Source organism: Talpa occidentalis, unplaced genomic scaffold (genome assembly GCF_014898055.3).
Source record: "Talpa occidentalis isolate TD23 unplaced genomic scaffold, MPIMG_talOcc4v2.1 talOcc4.15, whole genome shotgun sequence".
Classification (NCBI taxonomy): domain Eukaryota; kingdom Metazoa; phylum Chordata; class Mammalia; order Eulipotyphla; family Talpidae; genus Talpa; species Talpa occidentalis.
This window is the reverse complement of record NW_023601543.1, coordinates 81,143,810-81,162,366: the sequence shown is the minus strand read 5'-3', so window position 1 is coordinate 81,162,366 and position 18,557 is coordinate 81,143,810. Positions and strand designations below refer to the sequence as shown.

General features: G+C 43.6%; 1 protein-coding gene across 1 annotated transcript in view; it reads left to right on the top strand.

Moving 5' to 3' along the window:
* REPS2 (RALBP1 associated Eps domain containing 2) overlaps positions 1-18,557 on the top strand; it is a 169,482-nt gene that overhangs the window by 106,789 nt on the left and 44,136 nt on the right. The window contains 4 exon segments of the mRNA XM_037512653.2: positions 3,059-3,128; positions 4,262-4,315; positions 9,862-9,907; positions 11,487-11,623. Of these exon segments, the coding sequence (XP_037368550.2) occupies positions 3,059-3,128; positions 4,262-4,315; positions 9,862-9,907; positions 11,487-11,623 (307 nt within the window).

Genomic DNA, 18,557 nt, shown 5'->3' with positions numbered 1-18,557 from the left:
CCAGGAAGAAAAAAAGATAATTTCAGTTATACTCCTCTTCAGCAGTATTTCCTAGATTACTGGATTTCTTTCTTTTAAAGACAGTTTTATTGATATATAATTCATGCACCACACTCATCCAATGTATACAGTTCAGTGGTTTTTAGTACATTAAAAAGTTGTGGAACTATTCCTATGATCTAATTTTATTTTTTAAAAAGATTTATTTATGCATACGAGAACAGGGGTACAGGCCAGGGGTACGGAGGGTGAGAGGATTCACCGGAGACAGAGTGGGGAACAGAACAGGCAGACTGATTGAAACACACTGCTGCGGGGAGCAGTGGGTGAGAAAGGAGAGGTCTGCTGCACCATGTGGGTAGCTCCCTGGCCGGGGATCAAACTTGGGCTGCAAACTTTTGTGTGAATGTTTTCAGGTCTCTTGGGTATATACCTAAGACTGAAATGGGCACATCATATACCTGGTGGTTAACTTCCTGAAGAACAACTGAACTGAACTGATTTCCGAAGCAGATGTCCTCTTTTTCATTCCTCCACCATCAATGTATGATGGTTCTGATTGTTCCACATCCTTGTTAACACCAGTTATTGTCTGTCCTTTTTATTTTAGTGGGAATGACATGGTAGCGCACTGTGGCTTTGACTGGGAATTTCTGATGACTAATGATAATGATGTTGAGCACATTTTCGTGTGATTATTAGCCATTTTAGATCTACTTTGGAGAAATGGCTGTTCATATCTTTTGTCCATTTATGAATTGGGTTGTTTGTTATTGAGTCATAAGTGTTCTTTATATATTCTGGACATAACACTCTTTATTAGGTAATTTGCTGCATTTTCTTTCTTTGGTTTTTCTTTAGTTTGATAGTGTCCTTTGCAATATAATTTTTTTGGTTGTGATGAAGTTTAATGTATATATATATATTTTTTCTTTGATTTCTTATACTGCTCTGATGTCATCTCTAAAACCATTGTCTAATATAAGATCACTACCAGGGTTTCCTCCTATTTTAAAGTTTTACAGATTTGGACCTTTGCATTTAGATCTGGTGTCCATTTTGAGTTCATCCTTGTGCATGCTGTGAGGAAGAGGTCCCACATCATTCTTTTGTGCATGCCTGTCCAGTTGTCCCATCATTGATTGAAAAGGCAGGTGTTGTGCACCCTTGTTGAAATTAAATTGACCACAGATGCAGGGTTTATTTATGGACCCACTATCCCACTTATCTATAGGTCTGTCATTATGCAAGTATCACACCGCCGTCATCACCCTAACTTTGTGGCAACTTTTAAAATTGGCAAGTTTCAGTCCTTGAACTTTGTTCTTCCTTTTCAAAAATATTTTCACTATTTTGAGTCTTTTGCATGATCAAATGAAATTTAGGACCAGCTTGTCAATTTCTGTAAAAAGGTGAGGTGTGTGATCTGAAGGGTGTGATCCTCTAACCCTAAATCAGTGCTGTAAACCAATGTTACTGCAATTAAAAAAAAATCCAAAACTTAAAAAAAAGAAGGCTAGCACTGACTGCCTGAATTTGGGAGGTGTCATCATCTTAACAGTGTTTCATCTTCTCACCCATAAGCATGGGATGTCTTTCTATTTGTTTAGATATTAAAATTTTCAACAGCATTTTCTGGCTTTCTTTTTTATCTCCATTTTCTACTCAAATTATTTTCTTCTAGGGTATGGTTTATAATCAGAGTTGGAGAAGAAAATGAAAGAAAGGCACTGTATATTTCTATTCTGTCAGAGTTAACTAGAGGACCTTGAATAGGAAATTCCATCTGGATGCTTCTTTGTAATGCCAGAACAACCTGCCTGAGAATGATTAAATCCTAGACCAGGATATCTCTAAGCAGTATTCTTTTTTTTTTTTTAAAGATTTATTTATTTATGCATACAAGAGCTGGGGTACAGGCCAGAGCTGTGGGGAGTGAGAGGATTCACCAGAGATGGAGTGAGGAGCAGAACAGGCAGACTGACTGAAATACACTGCTGAGAGGAGCAGCAGGCGAGACAGGAGAGGTCTGCTGTGCCATGTGGGTCTCCTCCCTGGCCAGGGATCGAACTCGTGCTGCAGAGGCTGTGTATTGCTTCATAGGTTGCGTCTTAAACCTTTTTGCCACCAGGGAGGCCCCTCTAAGCAGTATTCTTAACTCCCTTTCTTTGAAACAGTTTAAAAACAGAAGTATTGCTGATCCTTTTGGGGTTGCTCAGAATCTGAGAGGTAAACCAATTAGCCTTTTGGACAGCTCCAGGAATTTACTCTGTTTCCTCTAAGTTTTTGCAATTTATCTTTATTTGACTGTTTTGAATATGTTTAAAATAAAAAGAATGTCAGAAGGCAAGTCCTCCTTCCATCTACCCAATCCCTGTTCAATTTTTATCTTTCCAGAATTTGCTACATATGTAAATGTATATATTCTTTCATTTAATCTTATGAGAAGTCTTAGAATATGTGTTGAGAACATCTAAGAAATGAATGCATAGAAAGTACATTTTATGCAGAATTTTAAACTAATCCATTTGGATATTTATTAGTGTAAGTGAAGATTTCCTTCATAATTGAATTAGGAGAAAATTTTGTTCTGCTCGTCCAATAAAATTCTTTTATTCCACTCCAAGGACGCTATTTGAATCAGGGTTGAGCTTCCTCTATAAAACAGATCCTGGCAAATAGCTGCATTATGGGGCCACTTGTCAAAGTCTCTCTGTGCTTGTGGGAAAAGCGCATGCCATACGGGTTTGCTAGTGATTGAGTGGGCAAGTGCTGCATGATTCTCTGACTGAATCCCACACCAGATTCAAATTTCATATACTGTTTATACATAGGGCTCAATCTGAATAATTCTTTCTTCTGTATATGTAAGTTTTTCAATACAAATTAACTTACACCTCACTAGGAACTTAAAAGAATAAAACAGTATTAAATGTCAGGGTTTGCTGGAGACAGTAATAACTGGCAAGCTGTGATGCTTTTAAAGCATTTTCATCATATGTGCGTGTCATTCAATTTCCAATGCACCCATATAATTAATTTACTTTTCTTTTCCAAGAAGACAGCTATTAAAGACATGGCTGACTTTCCTGTCCCGACCCCAGAGATGACTGATGATGAAAAACAAGGTATGGAAAGAAACTTCCTGTAAGGACACTCTGTGTTGCTTTATTCACGTCTCTTTGGATGGCGGGCTTCTAGAGCTTATGCAGACAGTTCTCAGTATATGAACAAATGATTGTCACGAAACTATAGTTCACCTGAGTGTGTGTGTCTGAAGCCCCCCAGCTCATAGGCCCCTTTACTCACTGCTGACCCTCAGTCTACTCTGACCTCTTACAATGGAAATTACTGGAAGCTGAACAAATTCAAGAGCTTAACATCATGTGTTGGCAGATGTGAACCCAGAACATTTGTGTGCTGGTCTAATTCATGAGGAAGTTATCTTCTGGAGAGAGTTTCTGTTCCTGGGCTTTAATCTCTGTGACTTTTGGGTGTTGGGGTGTGACGTAGAGCCCGCCAACAGTTGGCACGTCCCATTAGGTGGGGGAGAGACGGCGCTGCACGGTGCTTTCTGCGGCAGGCACCATCCGGCACAGGGAGGAGCGGGCCTGGGAATACCTAGAAGAGCAGGAGGAAGCTCTCTCCCCCCCCACCTCTAGCTCCATACTTCTGCGTAGTGATTTCTAATAGTGAGCTCCTTTCTTCTTACCTTATTTTATTCAGTCCTTGTAAAACTGAATGGAGGGTGGTGGTGTTTTATCACCTGAAATTTAGAGCTGAGTGAACGGCTTAATACGAAAAAGAACTTGGATAAGAAAATTTTCTCAATCTCAAGTTAGTGTTCCTTCTGCTGTCTGATAGTGATTCGATACCCATGAAAGAGGCTTCTCTAAGGTAACTAAAAAACAAGTGAAGCCATCTCTAGTGAATTTTAGCCTGGCTTGCACATTAGAATAACCAGGCGAGCTCTAGGAATGCTCAAGTCTGGGTCTCACGCCTGGGGATTCTGAGGTCATTGGTCTGAATCTCTGGAATACGAGGGGGAAATTGCTGATATTTCCTAGTCATACCCCTCCTAGCCACTAGAGGTGCTGTCTTTGGAAAATTGAAAATACCACAGGGGGTTGTAATGCTGTGTTCATTAGTGACCGCTTAGGGGGGGACTCTGTATTAATGTAATGTGCCTCAGAAATAAAATTTTACATTTTCCCCCTTTTCTCCTCCTTTTTCTCTGGTTATTTCAAAACAAAACTGCTAGTTTTGAAAAGTACTACAGATGAAGCCTTACCAAAGGACATATCCAAGGATTCAGGTAGGAGAAAATCATTTTTAATATATTTTGTATGTAATTATTTCTAATTAAAAAATAAATGCTTTCATTGTGAAGACCAGCACATCTGTGATAGTATGTTTTACTCTAAATATTTTGTGTTTTATTCCAAGAAGGCCTTTTTCCTTTTATTTTTAAACCCTACCCTCTTTTCAGGTACAAGAAGAGAGGGATTTCTTTTTAAATTCTGAGTTTAGATTTCACTGAAAGGCAGCCAGTTTGAATTTAGGACCTTATTGTTACTAAGTGTAAAATCTAGATGGTTTTGGCCTCCCTGGTGGCGCAGCGGTTGAGCACTGGGGTGCGAAGCTGCCCGCAGCCTTTGCAGCACCGGTTCGATCCCCGGCTGCTCCCCGGCCACCGGCGAGGGTCCCACATGGCGCGCAGACTTCTCCTGCCGCTCGCTGCTCCCCTCAGCAGTGTACTACATCAGTCTGCCTGTTCTGTTCCCCGCTCTGGCTCTGGTGAATTCTCTCACCCTCCCGCGCTTCTGACTGTACCCAGTGCTTGTATAAATAAATAAATAAATCTTTTTTTTTTTAAAAAAGAAGCAGCTAAAATAATAAAAAAAAAATCTAGATGGTTTCAACAACCGTTGTGGTTTTTGTGTAAAGAACTGATAGAGTAGATCAACTAAAAGTCCACAGTTGACATTTTCCATTTCCAAAACAGAAATCTCAAATATTTTTATTATACTTCACTGCCAGGAAGACAAGTAAATGTGCTTGTGCTTGGAGTGGATTCCAAGGAGAAAAAGAAAAATCGTGTTTGCTCAGGTTCTTGGAGAGTTGGGACCGTGTCTGTGAGATGTGGAGCTGGCTGGGCCCGTCTTCCATGCTCTCCATGGCATCGTCACTGCACCCAGATGAATCTAGTTAAAAACAAATGGGCCAGGGAAGGTGTCACTATTTGGAGTTCTGCTTATGAGGACATGAAAAAAGTCCCTGTTTTCTCTTTTATTGTTTTCTCTTTTAAATTTTAATAAGTAAATCATGGTTGTTTGGTTAGTTAGCCATTATCCCGGGCTTATTTGTATAAAGTTGGAATAAAGGACTCAATATAACATTGAGGCTTATTCTGTAATACACAGTATCTCCAAAACATGAAGTTCATTTGAAGTGTAAAATAGACGGGTGGAGGGAGAGATTATGACTATAAATGAGAATATAGGATTGATTTCAGTGACAGGGCCTGAGAATCTGTATTCTTAGGCAGACGCCACCCGCTGCCAGTGACTCTGCTGTACAGCCTTTTTCGGGAATCACTGCCTTTCCCAGGACAGGTGAAGAAGTAGAAAATTGAGATTGTAGATCAACCATGACTCCAAAAGTGTTAGGAATTCCCAGCCCTAGTTTTGACTTTTGAAACAGATGTGGGTTCCTTATTCAGAAGCTGAAAATCTTAATTTGTCTAGGACAGACACCTGAGCGAGGTTCTTTCCCATGAGATTTCTCCAGCTAAAGTGGGTGCTGCCAGGCTTTTGTAAACTTCATGTTGTGGGATTAATGACAGCTACTTGTATTGGCAGAGTTAACTTGGTGAACAGTGCTTCCTGTCTCCCTGGGGTTTAGCTGGGCCATCAGTTACTCTCTGGGCACACGCTTCAGAAAGACCTCATTTGTTAGATCCTTCAGTGATTGGGATATGGCACTGCCAGACAGCACCAGTCAGGCCTGCCGCCCTGTGAAACTGAATGTGGTTCACAGTCTGCTTGGGAGCATGTGATGTGGTGTCTGGTGCCTTCCTCCCCTGCTGCCTATGTCTGGAGTGAGGTGAGGGAATCCCTCATCTAAAAGAGCATTGAATACCCAATCTACCCGGGGAAGTCGGAGGTGCTGGAGTTTCGAGCTGTGGCTTCTAATTCTGCGCAGCTGTCCATGTCACGTGGCCAGTTTACCTGAGTCGAGTTGCCGCCTTTTGGAGAATTATACTTTAGACATTCTCTCTTGTTCTGTTTCTGTTTCCTGCCAAGAGGGCCTGCCTGGGCTGTCATCCTTCTTCTCTCTCCCCACATGAGAAGCTACAGTCTGTCCTTGGGCTTCTACCTGAATTTGCACACAATATGCCCTTGCCATTTTTATAGATACTCACATGCCCTGAAAGCTGAGCCTGACTTTCAAGGCCTTGGAGCTCATGGACCAGTTAGCTAGAATGGCTTTCCCCAACTTCTTCTGGCTTGAAATGTGTAGAGATTTATCATGACCTGCCTGGGAAGTATTTTTGCAGTGGAAGGAGGAGCACGTTTCTGGGGCCCTCTTCTTCCATGGTTGGTGGCAATAATAGTAACAGTGATGGTGGTGACACTGTGGTGGGACCGTGTTACCAGGGAATGGGGATGTTTCTTGTTGCATATTTTTTCACATACCCTCACCTTTTTAATTGTTGAGATAATATATAAATGGAGGCTGATAGATTTCTTTTCTTTTTTTTTTTTTAAGATTTATTTATTTATACAAGCACTGGGTACAGTCAGAAGCGTGGGAGGGTGAGAGAATTCACCAGAGCCAGAGCGGGGAACAGAACAGGCAGACTGACGAAATACACTGCTGAGGGGAGCAGCGGGTGCGGCAGGAGAGGTCTGTTGCGCCATGTGGGACCCTCGCTGGCAGCCAGGCATCGAACCGGCCCTGCAGAGGCTGCGGGCAGCTTCGCAGCCCAGCGCTCAACCGCTGCGCCACCAGGGGAGGCCCCGATAGATTTCTTAATTAGCATCACCTTGCAGACTAATTCACCAGCGCATACTACATGGTGGCGATCTTTCTCTGGATATCTCTAGGTCATGCTGAGGGTTTTAGGCCTGCTTGTCTTCACATGTAGCATTCACACTGCTGCTGCTGAGTCTGGCTGCTGCCCATTGCCAGCTATCACCCCATGGCCTCATAAGGTAGAGCAGTTCTCTGCCATTACCTGCTCCCACCTGCACCACCTTTGCGGTCCTACAAGCAATTAGAAACCAGATCTTTAAGCTTCAAAAATTAGGAGCACTCTGCAACGGTAGTGTTTTTCAATTCTCAAATAATTTTGTTTCAAAGTACATTCACCTTCTACTCTCACCCTTTGCAAATGGGACCACATTTTTATCATCTTCATTCTTTGGTGAGGAACCTGAGGTTCAGAGTCAACAGCTGGTTAGCAGTGTCAGGGCCAGGAGGAGCGTGTAGGCCTCAGAACCCCTGGCCTGGTCTCCACTGCCCAACCGTGTCCCTCGCCCTGTCTCTTTGCCTGTCTATCTCTCACCAGCAGGGTTTACCAGGCCTCAGAACCCCTGGCCTGGTCTCCACTGCCCAACCGTGTCCCTTGCCCTGTCTCTTTGTCTGTCTATCTCTCACCAGCAGGGTTTACCCCTCCTTCCACACTCACCCCACCCCAGCCAAAAGACTGAGATAATGGCAACTGACACAGGAATTAACAGCCACCACGTTTGCTTTGCACCACACTGTAGTATTTTCACATGACCAAGACATCTACTCACGTATTTCTGGAAAGCAGTGGGGCCTGAGGGAGAAGAGGGGCACAGAGCCAGCTGTGGCAGCCTGCTCAGAGGGTGGCCCCAGCAGTGGTGAGTCTGGTCACAAACTGCCCTCCCAGTCCCAGGGCAGCCTGCTGGGCTGGAGGCGAGGCTCTCTCTTGGCAGCTTTCCTTGCTGCCTGGGGTTGGAAGGAGGGAGGAAGGTTCCCGCCTACACGCAGGGTGGGTGCATAACGCTGGGTAACATAGGGCTCAGACTCCTCGGGCTTCCCATGTTTTTTCGGGGCTCTGGCAGTGTTTTAGTGGTTGGGAATGGAGGCTGCCTGTGTGCTCACTAGCTCAGGTTAGGGGAAACGCCCCTTTTGCAGCTGACCATTGCTGCTCTGCTCTGTGCCTGGTTAGCACTGCAGTGCGCCCTCCTGCCTGCTTATCTACCTCAGAGGCTTTAACGATCATCATAAATTCAGCCTGCTTCATACCAAAGAGGTTTTTTTATCTTTAGAGCAGTGTGCAAGAAGATGGCTAATGCAGCAAGACATTTTCTTTCTGGAAGAATTTGTGCAGACAATATACAAACTCTATTCTCCTTGTTGCTTGTTAGTAGTTCTTCTTCAGTGATTTTTTAAAAAATATTTTAGATTTATTTTTTGCATAAAAGAACTGGGGTGTAGGTCAGAGGTGTGGGGGAGTGAGAAAATTCACTAGAGACAGAATGGGGAGCAGAACAGGCAGACTGAAACACACTGCTGAGGGGAGCAGCGGGCGAGACAGGAGAGGTCTGTTGCGCCATGTGAGTCACCTCCCTGGCTGGGGATTGAACTTAGGCTGTAGAGGTAATAGCGCCGAGACTTAAAACTTAACCCCTAGGCCACCAGGGAGGCCCTTTTTATTATATTTTATGGTTAAAAATTTGCAGTAGTTGCAAAATCTTAGCATAGCTAACAGTTTGTAAAGTTGTCTCCTATAGAGGATCGAAAACATAAAAAGAAATTTAATGCTTTTATAAATGTTTCTAATTATTCCCAGCAACTTAGGAGGGCAAAGTAGGCGCCACTGGTATTGGTGGGGAGCAAGTCAGTTGATGATTTAAATTTGACAAGGAAAAGTCATATGGTTAACAACACAGTTTAATGATTTCATTCCATAATATTTTCTGTATGATTTGGTCACAGAGACATGGGATACAAAGACATTTTCTTTTCTTTTTTTTTTTTTTAAAGATTATTTATTTATACAAGCACTGGGTACAGTCAGAAGCGCAGGGTGGGTGGGGCTGGGGTGAGAGAATTCACCAGAGCCAGAGTGGGGAACAGAACAGGCAGACCGACAAAATACACTGCTGAGGGGAGCAGCGGGCGCAGCAGGAGAGGTCTGTCGCGCCATGTGGGACCCTCGCCGGTGGCTGGGGATCGAACCCGCGCTACAGAGGCAGCGGGCAGCTTCGCAGCCCAGCGCTCAACTGCTGCACCACTAGGGGAGGCCCAGACATTTTCTTACAGGAGAAGCTCATACCTTGTTTTGACTTACTGATGGGAGCTGACTTGGGCCATGCTGCTTTGGTGGTTGATTTGAAAGAAAATGTGTAGCTCAATAGAGTTCTTTCCAGTCTTCAGGGGAGACTGGTTCCAAATCTATTATTTTTGGGCAAAGGAATTAACTGTTACCTGTCTCTCATGACAGACCAAGCAACCCTCCAGTGTGAACCCATCTTATATGACTAGATATCCCTGGGGAGGGCTGTCTTTTTAGATTAGAATTCCTTCTTTACTCAACTTAGATTAGAATTCCTTCTTTACTCAACTTAGATTTGAGAATGTCTTCTTAGATAGTGCTCTGATGAAAGAAAAAATGTGGCTTTTTCTTTCCTTTTAATTGTGCTTTTAGCTTTAGAGAGAAAACTCTGAAAGCATGAACATGTGGAAGCCATCTAGTTCTCTACAGGGAGATCTGTACCTCACATTTACCTGTCCCTGTGTTCTATACCAGCCCAGGTGCTATATATAAACCTGTTTAACTGCAGAAATGAAACCCAAGCAAACAACGACTAATCTTTGTTTCAGCCACTCCCAAGGATTCCAACAGTCTCAAAGGAAGACCACGATCCAGGTAGCGTTTACTTTCTGCTGCAACGCCCTGTGTGCCCTGCCCCTGCCTAGACACACCTCCCTCCCCCCAGCCTGACCCATGGTGTCCTTTTCCTTCAGATTTCAAGCTTAGAATATGGGTGAGTTCACTATCTTGAGGTGAGCACACACAGTGTGCTGTGGGGACTCTGAGCGCCCATGCTTGTCACTGCTGCAAGAGTGTGGCTGCTGTGCGCTGGTGCCAAAGACAAGGCTTGTGTGACACCACCCCATTGTGGGGGTGATAGCTACAAGGGGGAAGTGGCTTTGAAAAGAGGTTAATAGGGCGAGGACTTGACTGATACTGATTCTGATACAGTCAGTTCTGCATGCCCTGCCTTGCCGTTCTTGCCAGCGATGTTATAGGGACCCCCCCACCCCATCAGAGCAGTGTCACATGCTGTTCTGGCGACTTTTTTAAAGATTGCAACCTTACGTGACAAACCAAACTCTTGACTACCGTGAAGAAACCTTGAGCAACTTGTTCAGGGAAATAAATATCAGAAGGAACTTTACCAAGAATTGAAGACACTTAATAGTAGTTGATGGATTGTAATTTCCTGAGTGCCACTCCAATGGCTAAATACGAAGAACAATTTTCTGAGGTTAATTTGTCTCTAGGACACATCTGTGACTCAAAAGGTCATTTTCTATTTTGACATGAAGTTAGCCAAGAAGCTCAATAGAACAGATGTACACATCCTCTTCTTAGAAAACCGTAATGGGAGCCCATCTGGAAACCTATTCCTAAGCCATAGACGAATGTACTGAGTTGAATTGATTTAGAAAATGAGTAGGTCTCTAATAAACAGTTGAACCGCTACTGCCAGAACATTTCTTTCCTGACTCATAGGCAGTGTTGGAAATGGTTCCATTTGAAAAATGGATTCAGGAACAGAAAAAGACCGGAGTTTGAATGGAACCTGGGCCGTTTTCTAGCTATGTGATCTTTGGCAAGTTACTTAGTTCCTTTTTCTTCAAGTGTCATTACTGCGGTTATAATCGCAGAAGCTGCCCAGTTAGGTCCTGCCTTGCTGCAGGTTGAGGGAGAAGGTTAAGGTGAGGCTTTGGCTTTAAAACTTCCCAGAAACCCATATTGCTTGTGTGGACACTCCCTAGACCTCTCAACCTGATTGACGTGTGTTTTCCTTTCCTGAATTTCATGTGTGGCATATTCCCTTGAACATTGGAATCTTAGCTCTCAGCTTATCTGTCCCCATCCCATCTGGGCCTGCCAAGTCATTTGCATGTAAACAGGAGAAAAGTTCTGCAATTAGTTAATAGGAAGCCATTCTATTAAATACAGAAGCAGAAGAGTTTATGTTTTATTCTTATTAACGATTCCAATAGAAACTGAATGGAATTCACAGAAAGCTTCCCCTTCGGGTAAGCTGAGGTCTAAGGTATAGTACAAAGAGGTTAGAAAGATTCTGATTCCTTTACTGCAGATAACGGCACCCAAGGGACAATAGAATTCAGCTTGGGGGTGTTTCCGTTTCTGACCAACTTGAGAGAGTAAAGCTCTGCTGTCTCCCTTCTGGCCCTCCCTTGTTTTGCTGCAGATCTTACTCTAGCACCTCTATAGAAGAGGCCATGAAAAGGGGCGAGGACCCTCCTACTCCGCCGCCGCGGCCACAGAAAACCCATTCCAGAGCCTCCTCCTTGGATCTGAATAAAGTCTTCCAGCCCAGTGTGTCAGGTGAAGTGCCCTTCTGCACCCCCAGCCCTTCCCTTTCCTTTCGGGGTCGGTGGAGGGGGTGTCTGCTGCAAGGGCCTCTGCGGCCTGCGAATGCAGAGCTGGCCATTTCCGGTCCAGGAGGCCTGCGTGTTGTGCTGGTATTCTTGGGCGGGAATAGCTCCGGGCAGCTCTACAGCACCTGTGTCTGGACCCTTGCCTGCACTTGCTCTGGATCAAGAATTACGGAATTCTGTACCAAGAAGATAAAACTTTCAACCCCAGACAACCACTGAGTGTATGGCTGGGGTCTTGTTCTCAGCGTCGTGGTAATTTGTATACAAGATTGCTTTCTGCCATTTTCTTAGACACTTACACAGTTCTTCTGTGAAAGATCTTGGTAATCAGCACCTGGCCAGAGCCATCTGCAGTTTATCCTTGTGGCAGAGTCTGTGTCCTGCAGGGTCGCGTGCTAAGAGCTCCATTTTCTGCATTGGACTGATGGCCAGGGGGCCGGTGCTGGCATCTCGGGCAAGAGCTCCATCAGGGGGGCTACTCTGGGCTTGTGGGGGCCAGCCTTTCTTGAGGCAGCTGCTGTACAGCTGGACTGGAGCGGGGGAGCATGGAGGGGCCCGTGTCTGCCCCACCCCCATCCCTGTGAAGTGGGAGGCGTCCTCCTGGGGAACCTATGGATGAGAATTGTGCGTTTGTTTGAGTAAAGGGTCTCGGGGACTGCACTGTCCCAAGTGTCATTTTGGGAGCAGCAAGCGCCTTTCCACGGACGGAGGCAAGCAGGCTCGAAATATAGTCATTTCCTGGAACTTTGTCTGTGTCTTTGTGCATTTTAAATCAAGCCAGCCTCAGATGCTAGTGATTTGCAGATTATTATCTTTTCAACTAAAGCAAGAAAAGACTCTCCTTGGCTCACACATTAGCATGACCTCTATGTCCCACCAGAGCTCAGCATGTTTTATTTGTTCTAATAAAGTGCTCTCTTCACAGTAAAGTTATAGATTGTTTTTTAATATACTGAAATCTGGAACTCTCTATGAAATCTGATTCTCTGCCATGAGTTCATCAGATAAAAATTGCCTTGGACTTCCCCCCATACTTTGATCCCAATTCTGGCATACTTTCAGAGTAACTGGTATTTGGGGTTGGGAGTAGCCATGGGTGATGATGCTATAAAAATTTCACATGGCTTGTGGATTATGACCTAGAAAATTTTTCTATGGAAGCAAGAAGATTCAAACAACCAGGGCGGCTATCTCCACGTGTTTCCCTTCCAAGGAGAGGCTGGAAACGTGCAGGTATCCTCAGCCCATTGGCAGCCTGGGAGGAGGTGCCCGCGGAACTGAAGGATGGATGTGGTGAGGCTTTCACACTAGTCCGTCACCCAGCGGAAGAGACCAGCGTGCATTTGGTGTCCAGTTTGGCTGCAACTGGCTGATTTTCAGCGAGAGGTTTTATCTTTCTGTAGCTCAGATGCCTGGTGTACAGGGTAGCGTCAGCGCTTCCCGGAGCCGTAAGGGCTGGTGAGATGACAGCGCCGTGTGTGGCCCCGTGGCCTGCACCCGCCAGCGCCTTCCCTTCCCCAGAGCAGTCCTCTATCAACCAGGAAGAGGGGTTTGAGGATGAAGCCCCCAGACTCCTCGACCCCACCCCCTGCAGGGGAGTGGTGTGACTTATTGTTCTCCGTGGTTCCTTGGGGGACTCTCAGGAACTGAGCCCCAGTTGCCGGCCATAGCACACCCCTTCTTTGAATTTTCTTCCTCCTTTCTCCGTCCCCCCCATGCTGTCTCACTTTCCTGCTCCAGAGGAAATTCCTATTCCCAAGTCCCAGTTCTCGGGGCCGCTTTAGGGAGAAGCTGGACTACAACAACTGCTTTTGACATCTCCAGTGTTGAGGGGCCTTCAGGATGAGAAGTATTTTGGCTTGTTAAATGCCAAACAGTAGCTGAGATGGTGACATCTGTATTCACAGCCCAATTCCACTGTCTTTCAGTACAGGTTTACACAAATGAAATTTTAATGAGCAGCTTAAATCAAGCATTTCTGTAGTATGAAAAGCAGGTGGTGTCATTGCATCTACTTAATTTGTTTCCATGTTGGTTAATTCTCACAGGAAAATACAAGGCTCTGTTTAAATTATGCAAAATTTCAGTGTATTGCATACCACTACAAATTACTTATTAAAATTCTAGCAAGTGAGGAAAGCGTGAGGTAGAATATAAACCTGTCCGAAAGGGGCACCCAGTGAGCACCATGGGGCTCCAGTGCCGTCGCTGCACTTGTGTTTATGTGTCACTGCCATGACCTGGGCCCCACTGCGCTTGCTGTCGTGTGTCCTGTGCTTCCCCGCTCACCATCTGTTTCCTAGGAGAGAGCAGCTTCATTTCCGTTACTGCCTGCATGAGGTGGATACGCCCTGGTTGGTGGTGTGTGGAGATTTTTCTCCCTCTTCCCCTCCCAGCTCTCTCTTCCTAGCTCGCCCACTGCCCGGGCCCAGCCTGCTCCAGCCTGCTCCTTGGTCCTGTGCTCACCCCCCTTCCTTCTCACCTCTGCCATGTGTCTTCCTGACACCTCTCTGTCCTCTCTTGAGCTCCTTCCTGCTCCCCCTCTTGCTCTCCCTCCCCTGCTCTCTCTCCCTCCTCAGTGGGGAGGAAGGCTCCACCCTCAAACCTCAGGCCACACTGCTGGCCTAGAGGCAGAGCTTGTTAGCGACTCGACTTCCCCGACCAGGCCTTGGTTTCCTCATCCACTTAACTTTCTTGGGCCTAAATCCTACCTGTTGGTGTTGCTGAATCGAAGCCCGTCGATGTTTGGAATGTAGATGTGTCACCACACTGTGCGGAGGCGGTGGAAGACTGTATCCATCACCTTACCCTCGGCTACATTGTCCAAGAGCCTTTCCTCACAGCCTGCCAGCGCCAGTTCACATTCATCTTCTGAATCATTACTAGCCTGAGAGGCGAAAGTTCCACATCATTCCTGGCCATTCCTACTTATTCTTTATTGAAGTATAATTTATAGAACATAAAATTTACCCATTTTAAGTTTACAACTGAGTGATTTCTAGTAAATTAGTCATATTGTGTTACTGTTACCATAATCCAGTTCTAGAACGTTTGCAACACACCCCAAATAGCTCTTACGCCTGTTTGCAGTTAGTTCCCAGGCCCTTCCCTAGGCAACCATTACTCTATTTTCTATTTCTACAGATTTACCTTTTCTGGACGTTTCATGTAGTAAGTAGAACCATACGACATGGAGTCTTTTGTGTCTGGCTTCCTTTACTTTGTATAATGTTTTTGCAATTCATCCATGTTGTAGCACGTATCAATATTTTATGAACAAAATTGCTGAATAGCGTTCCTGGATATGGCTGTACCACATTCTGTTTCTCCACTCTTCAGTTTAATGGCCATCTAAGTTGCTTCTATATTTTTGCCTATTATGAATAATGCTAGCATGAACATTTGTGTGCAAATCTTTGTGTGAATACATGTTTTCATTTTTCTTGGCAAGATACTTAGGAGTGAGATTGCTGGGTATATGTTAAATTTATGTTTTACTTTTTAAGAAACTGCCAAACTGTTCTAGAGGATCTGTACCATTTTACATTCCCATCAGCATTGTATGAGGATTATTGTTTCTTCGCATCTTTGCCAACACTAATCATCTTTTTAATTATGTTTTACTATAGCCACCCCAGTAGGTGAGAGGTGGTACCTGATTTTGGTTCTGATATGCATTTTCCTGATGATGAATGATGTTGAACATTTTATCTTGTGCATGTTAATGATTCCTAGATCTTTGGTGAAAAGTCTGCTTAATCACTTGCCTGTTTTATTGTTTAGTTGCATATTTTGGAGTTCATTACATATTCTGGATACAAGTGTTTTTTTTTTTTTTTTTTTTTTTTGTGGGACCCTTGCCAGCGGCCAGGGAACGAACTGTCGCTGCAGAGGCTGCAGGCAGCCTCGCAGCCCAGCACTCAACTGCTGCACCACCAGGAGAGGCCCTGGATACAAGTTTTTTTATTAGTTATGTGATTTGCAAATATTTTCTAGTATGTGACTTGTCTTTCCATTTCCTTTATGAAAAGTGCCAAAGTTTTGAATTTTGATGAACTGTAGTTTATCAGCTTTTCCCTTTTTGGATCATGCTTTTGTTGTTATATTTAAGAAATCTTTGCCTAACCCAAGGTCTTAAAGATTTTTCTCCTGATTTTTTCCAAAAGTGTTATAATTTTAGCTCAGATATTTACATCTCAAATCTATTTTGATTTAACTTTCGTACGTAGCATGAGGTAAGCCTGTTAGTTATCTCTTTGTATGTGGATATCCAGTTGTCCCAGGACCACTCCTAGAAAATACTCTCCTTCCCTATTGACATGCCTTGGCACCCTTGTCGAAAATCACTTGACTGTAAATATATGGAGGTTTATTTCTGGACCCACCCTTCTGTTCTGTTGATCTATATTTCTATTCTTATGCCAGGGCCACACTGAATATTTTTCCAAGTGGGGGAGCCATATGTAGTCTTGTGAAGAGGTGATCACATGACACAGGAGGCTAAATATTTGCTACAGTGGCACATTTTTAGGTAGTGTCTAGATCTTATTTATCTGGCTTTGCAGTGTCTAGCATATCCATAAGCATGCCTTCTTTGAAGTTGCAGTATTTTCTTGCTTTGGACCCTTCTCTCGTGCTTATCCCCTAAATAGAGAGTAACCCCTATCCAGCTGCTTATCCCCCATGTCAGCGCCCTCTTTTGCTCTTTACCACTTCCTGTCCTGTAGGTTCAAAATGTTTCACAGTGATCTTGTGGTACTGGTGATACCATTTTGCTTCTGCAGGCCTTCATTTTCTCTCTGCAAAGTGAAAGAATTGACTTTGATTTCATTAGTTTTCCATTAATATTTTCTCTGTTCAACAATTCCATGGTGTGTTTAAGTTCACTGCTCTCAGCTGGTTTTAAAAATGGTTCTTTTTAACAGAGAATTTAATGAGCTTGTATTTGGAGGGGGGCAAGTGGGGGGCCATCAAGGGATCCAGGCAGGTATTGTTGGACCGCTACTCCCGGAGGGCATCTGATCAAATGCAGAGGCGTCCATGACATATACACCCACCTGAGGGCAGCTCGGTGCCAGGGCATGAGCGTGGGCTCATACATGCTTTTGTGATTAGAAAGGAGACAAGGAAAGAGCAATGTTTATTACAAAGAAATACCGAGTTTTACAAACTTGCCAAGAATTGGATTGGGCCTTACTGATGAAATCCTTGAAGCTTTGCATATGGCTAACTTTCAAGTTGATTGATGCTTAAAAAGAGGCGGTCCCACTGGCAGGCTCCTTTCAACATTTTCCATTTTTAAGTGTCCCCCCCCCCAACTTTGGAATTTGAATGCTTTTGTTTTCTTCTTAAAATATTCCTCATTTGGGGGGGGGGGCCTTACCACAGCTGAAGTGTTTCCAAGTTTCACTCCCCTAAGAATCAGCTTTCTGTCCTTGGAGCTTTCTGTTACCACATCTGCTGCTTTATTTCCTCTCAGTAAATTGGAACATGTTTTCATTTACTCATTGATTTGAGGCTTTGTAAAAATCTGAGGGAAATTAGTAAATAGACAGTAATATCTGAATTGCCTGGTAATTTCTAAGTATAATGAAGTAAAAAGATTAAAAAAAATTAGTGACTAGAGTTTTGGATGAAAATACAAAGAAGCTGAGATTCAGAGATCAGTGTCTGAATATGCACATCGTCAGTAAATCTAATAAACACTGACAATTACTACTGTTTTTTGAATTTAGGATTAATGGCAATTTCTCTTCATGAACTTTTAAATCTTTTTCAAGATTTGGGTATTTATTATTTTACCCCAAGTTGCAGTTATAAAAAGTTTTTGATTTGACAAAGCTTTGCTGTTATCTAGTACCCTACCTTATTAAATCAACTGTAAGACTTTGGGAGTAAACCTATAATAGCTTCACGGGGTAGGGTTGCTTTTAATGTATGTAGAAAAAGTGCTCTCCCCCCTTCCTTGGGAAGGCAGCTGTTACTATCAACAGGTGTGTTATCTTATGCATGTGTACACTAGATTATTCAGCCAAAGTTCTTTTTCAATTTCGCTTTACGTGAAGGTGTACTTTTTCTGTTAATGAGTGCATGTGGCATAAAATACATAAATCTGGTTTGGTCATATTTGATTGAAATCATTGAAAATGTTATAAGCAGAGGGATTTTACTAAATCCAGTTCCAATTATTTTCCCCACTGTGTGAGTGCTACCAAACACAAGGCAGCGTGCCTAGGTGTTAAGGGAGACAGAAGATTAATTAGACATCAAATCGGTAGAACGAAGCTAGATTAATATCTCTCACCATTAAAGAAAATGAATACAGAATCATAAACACTTGGAAGAGAGTTTTCAGCAACAGCCCACCAAAAAAAATGGATGAACTAAATGCCATTTTATAAAAACAGTGTAGAGCAGAGGGAAAACCTGAGGTTTGGCACACTCTCTACTCCGCCTATGTCCTTCTAGAAGTTGTGTGTGCAAGTAGGCCAGATCCTGAAATTTCTTACTGCTACTCCAAATCCACAGTGAAATGAAATGAATGGGTACTCTTAGTTGACTGAAGGTTAGGGGAGATGCTTTCTGGAAAGAGGGAAGACTCTGGAAAAGTGAATAATCACAACTGATATTTTGCTGTGGTGGAGGTCCATGCTGAACTGAGGGGGCAAACTGAAGTCTGGGGGTTGTTCCTCCAAGGCCATTGATAATTCTCAAGACTTGGGAGAATGTGCTCTGTCACAGCATTTTTCAAATGTTAACTATTTTGCTTTCTTTCATATTTTAAAGGTAACACATTTTTATCACCTCTTCTTGACTTTTAAATTTTATTTTATTATTTTTTTAAAGATTTATTTATTTATGCATACAAGAGCTGGGGTACA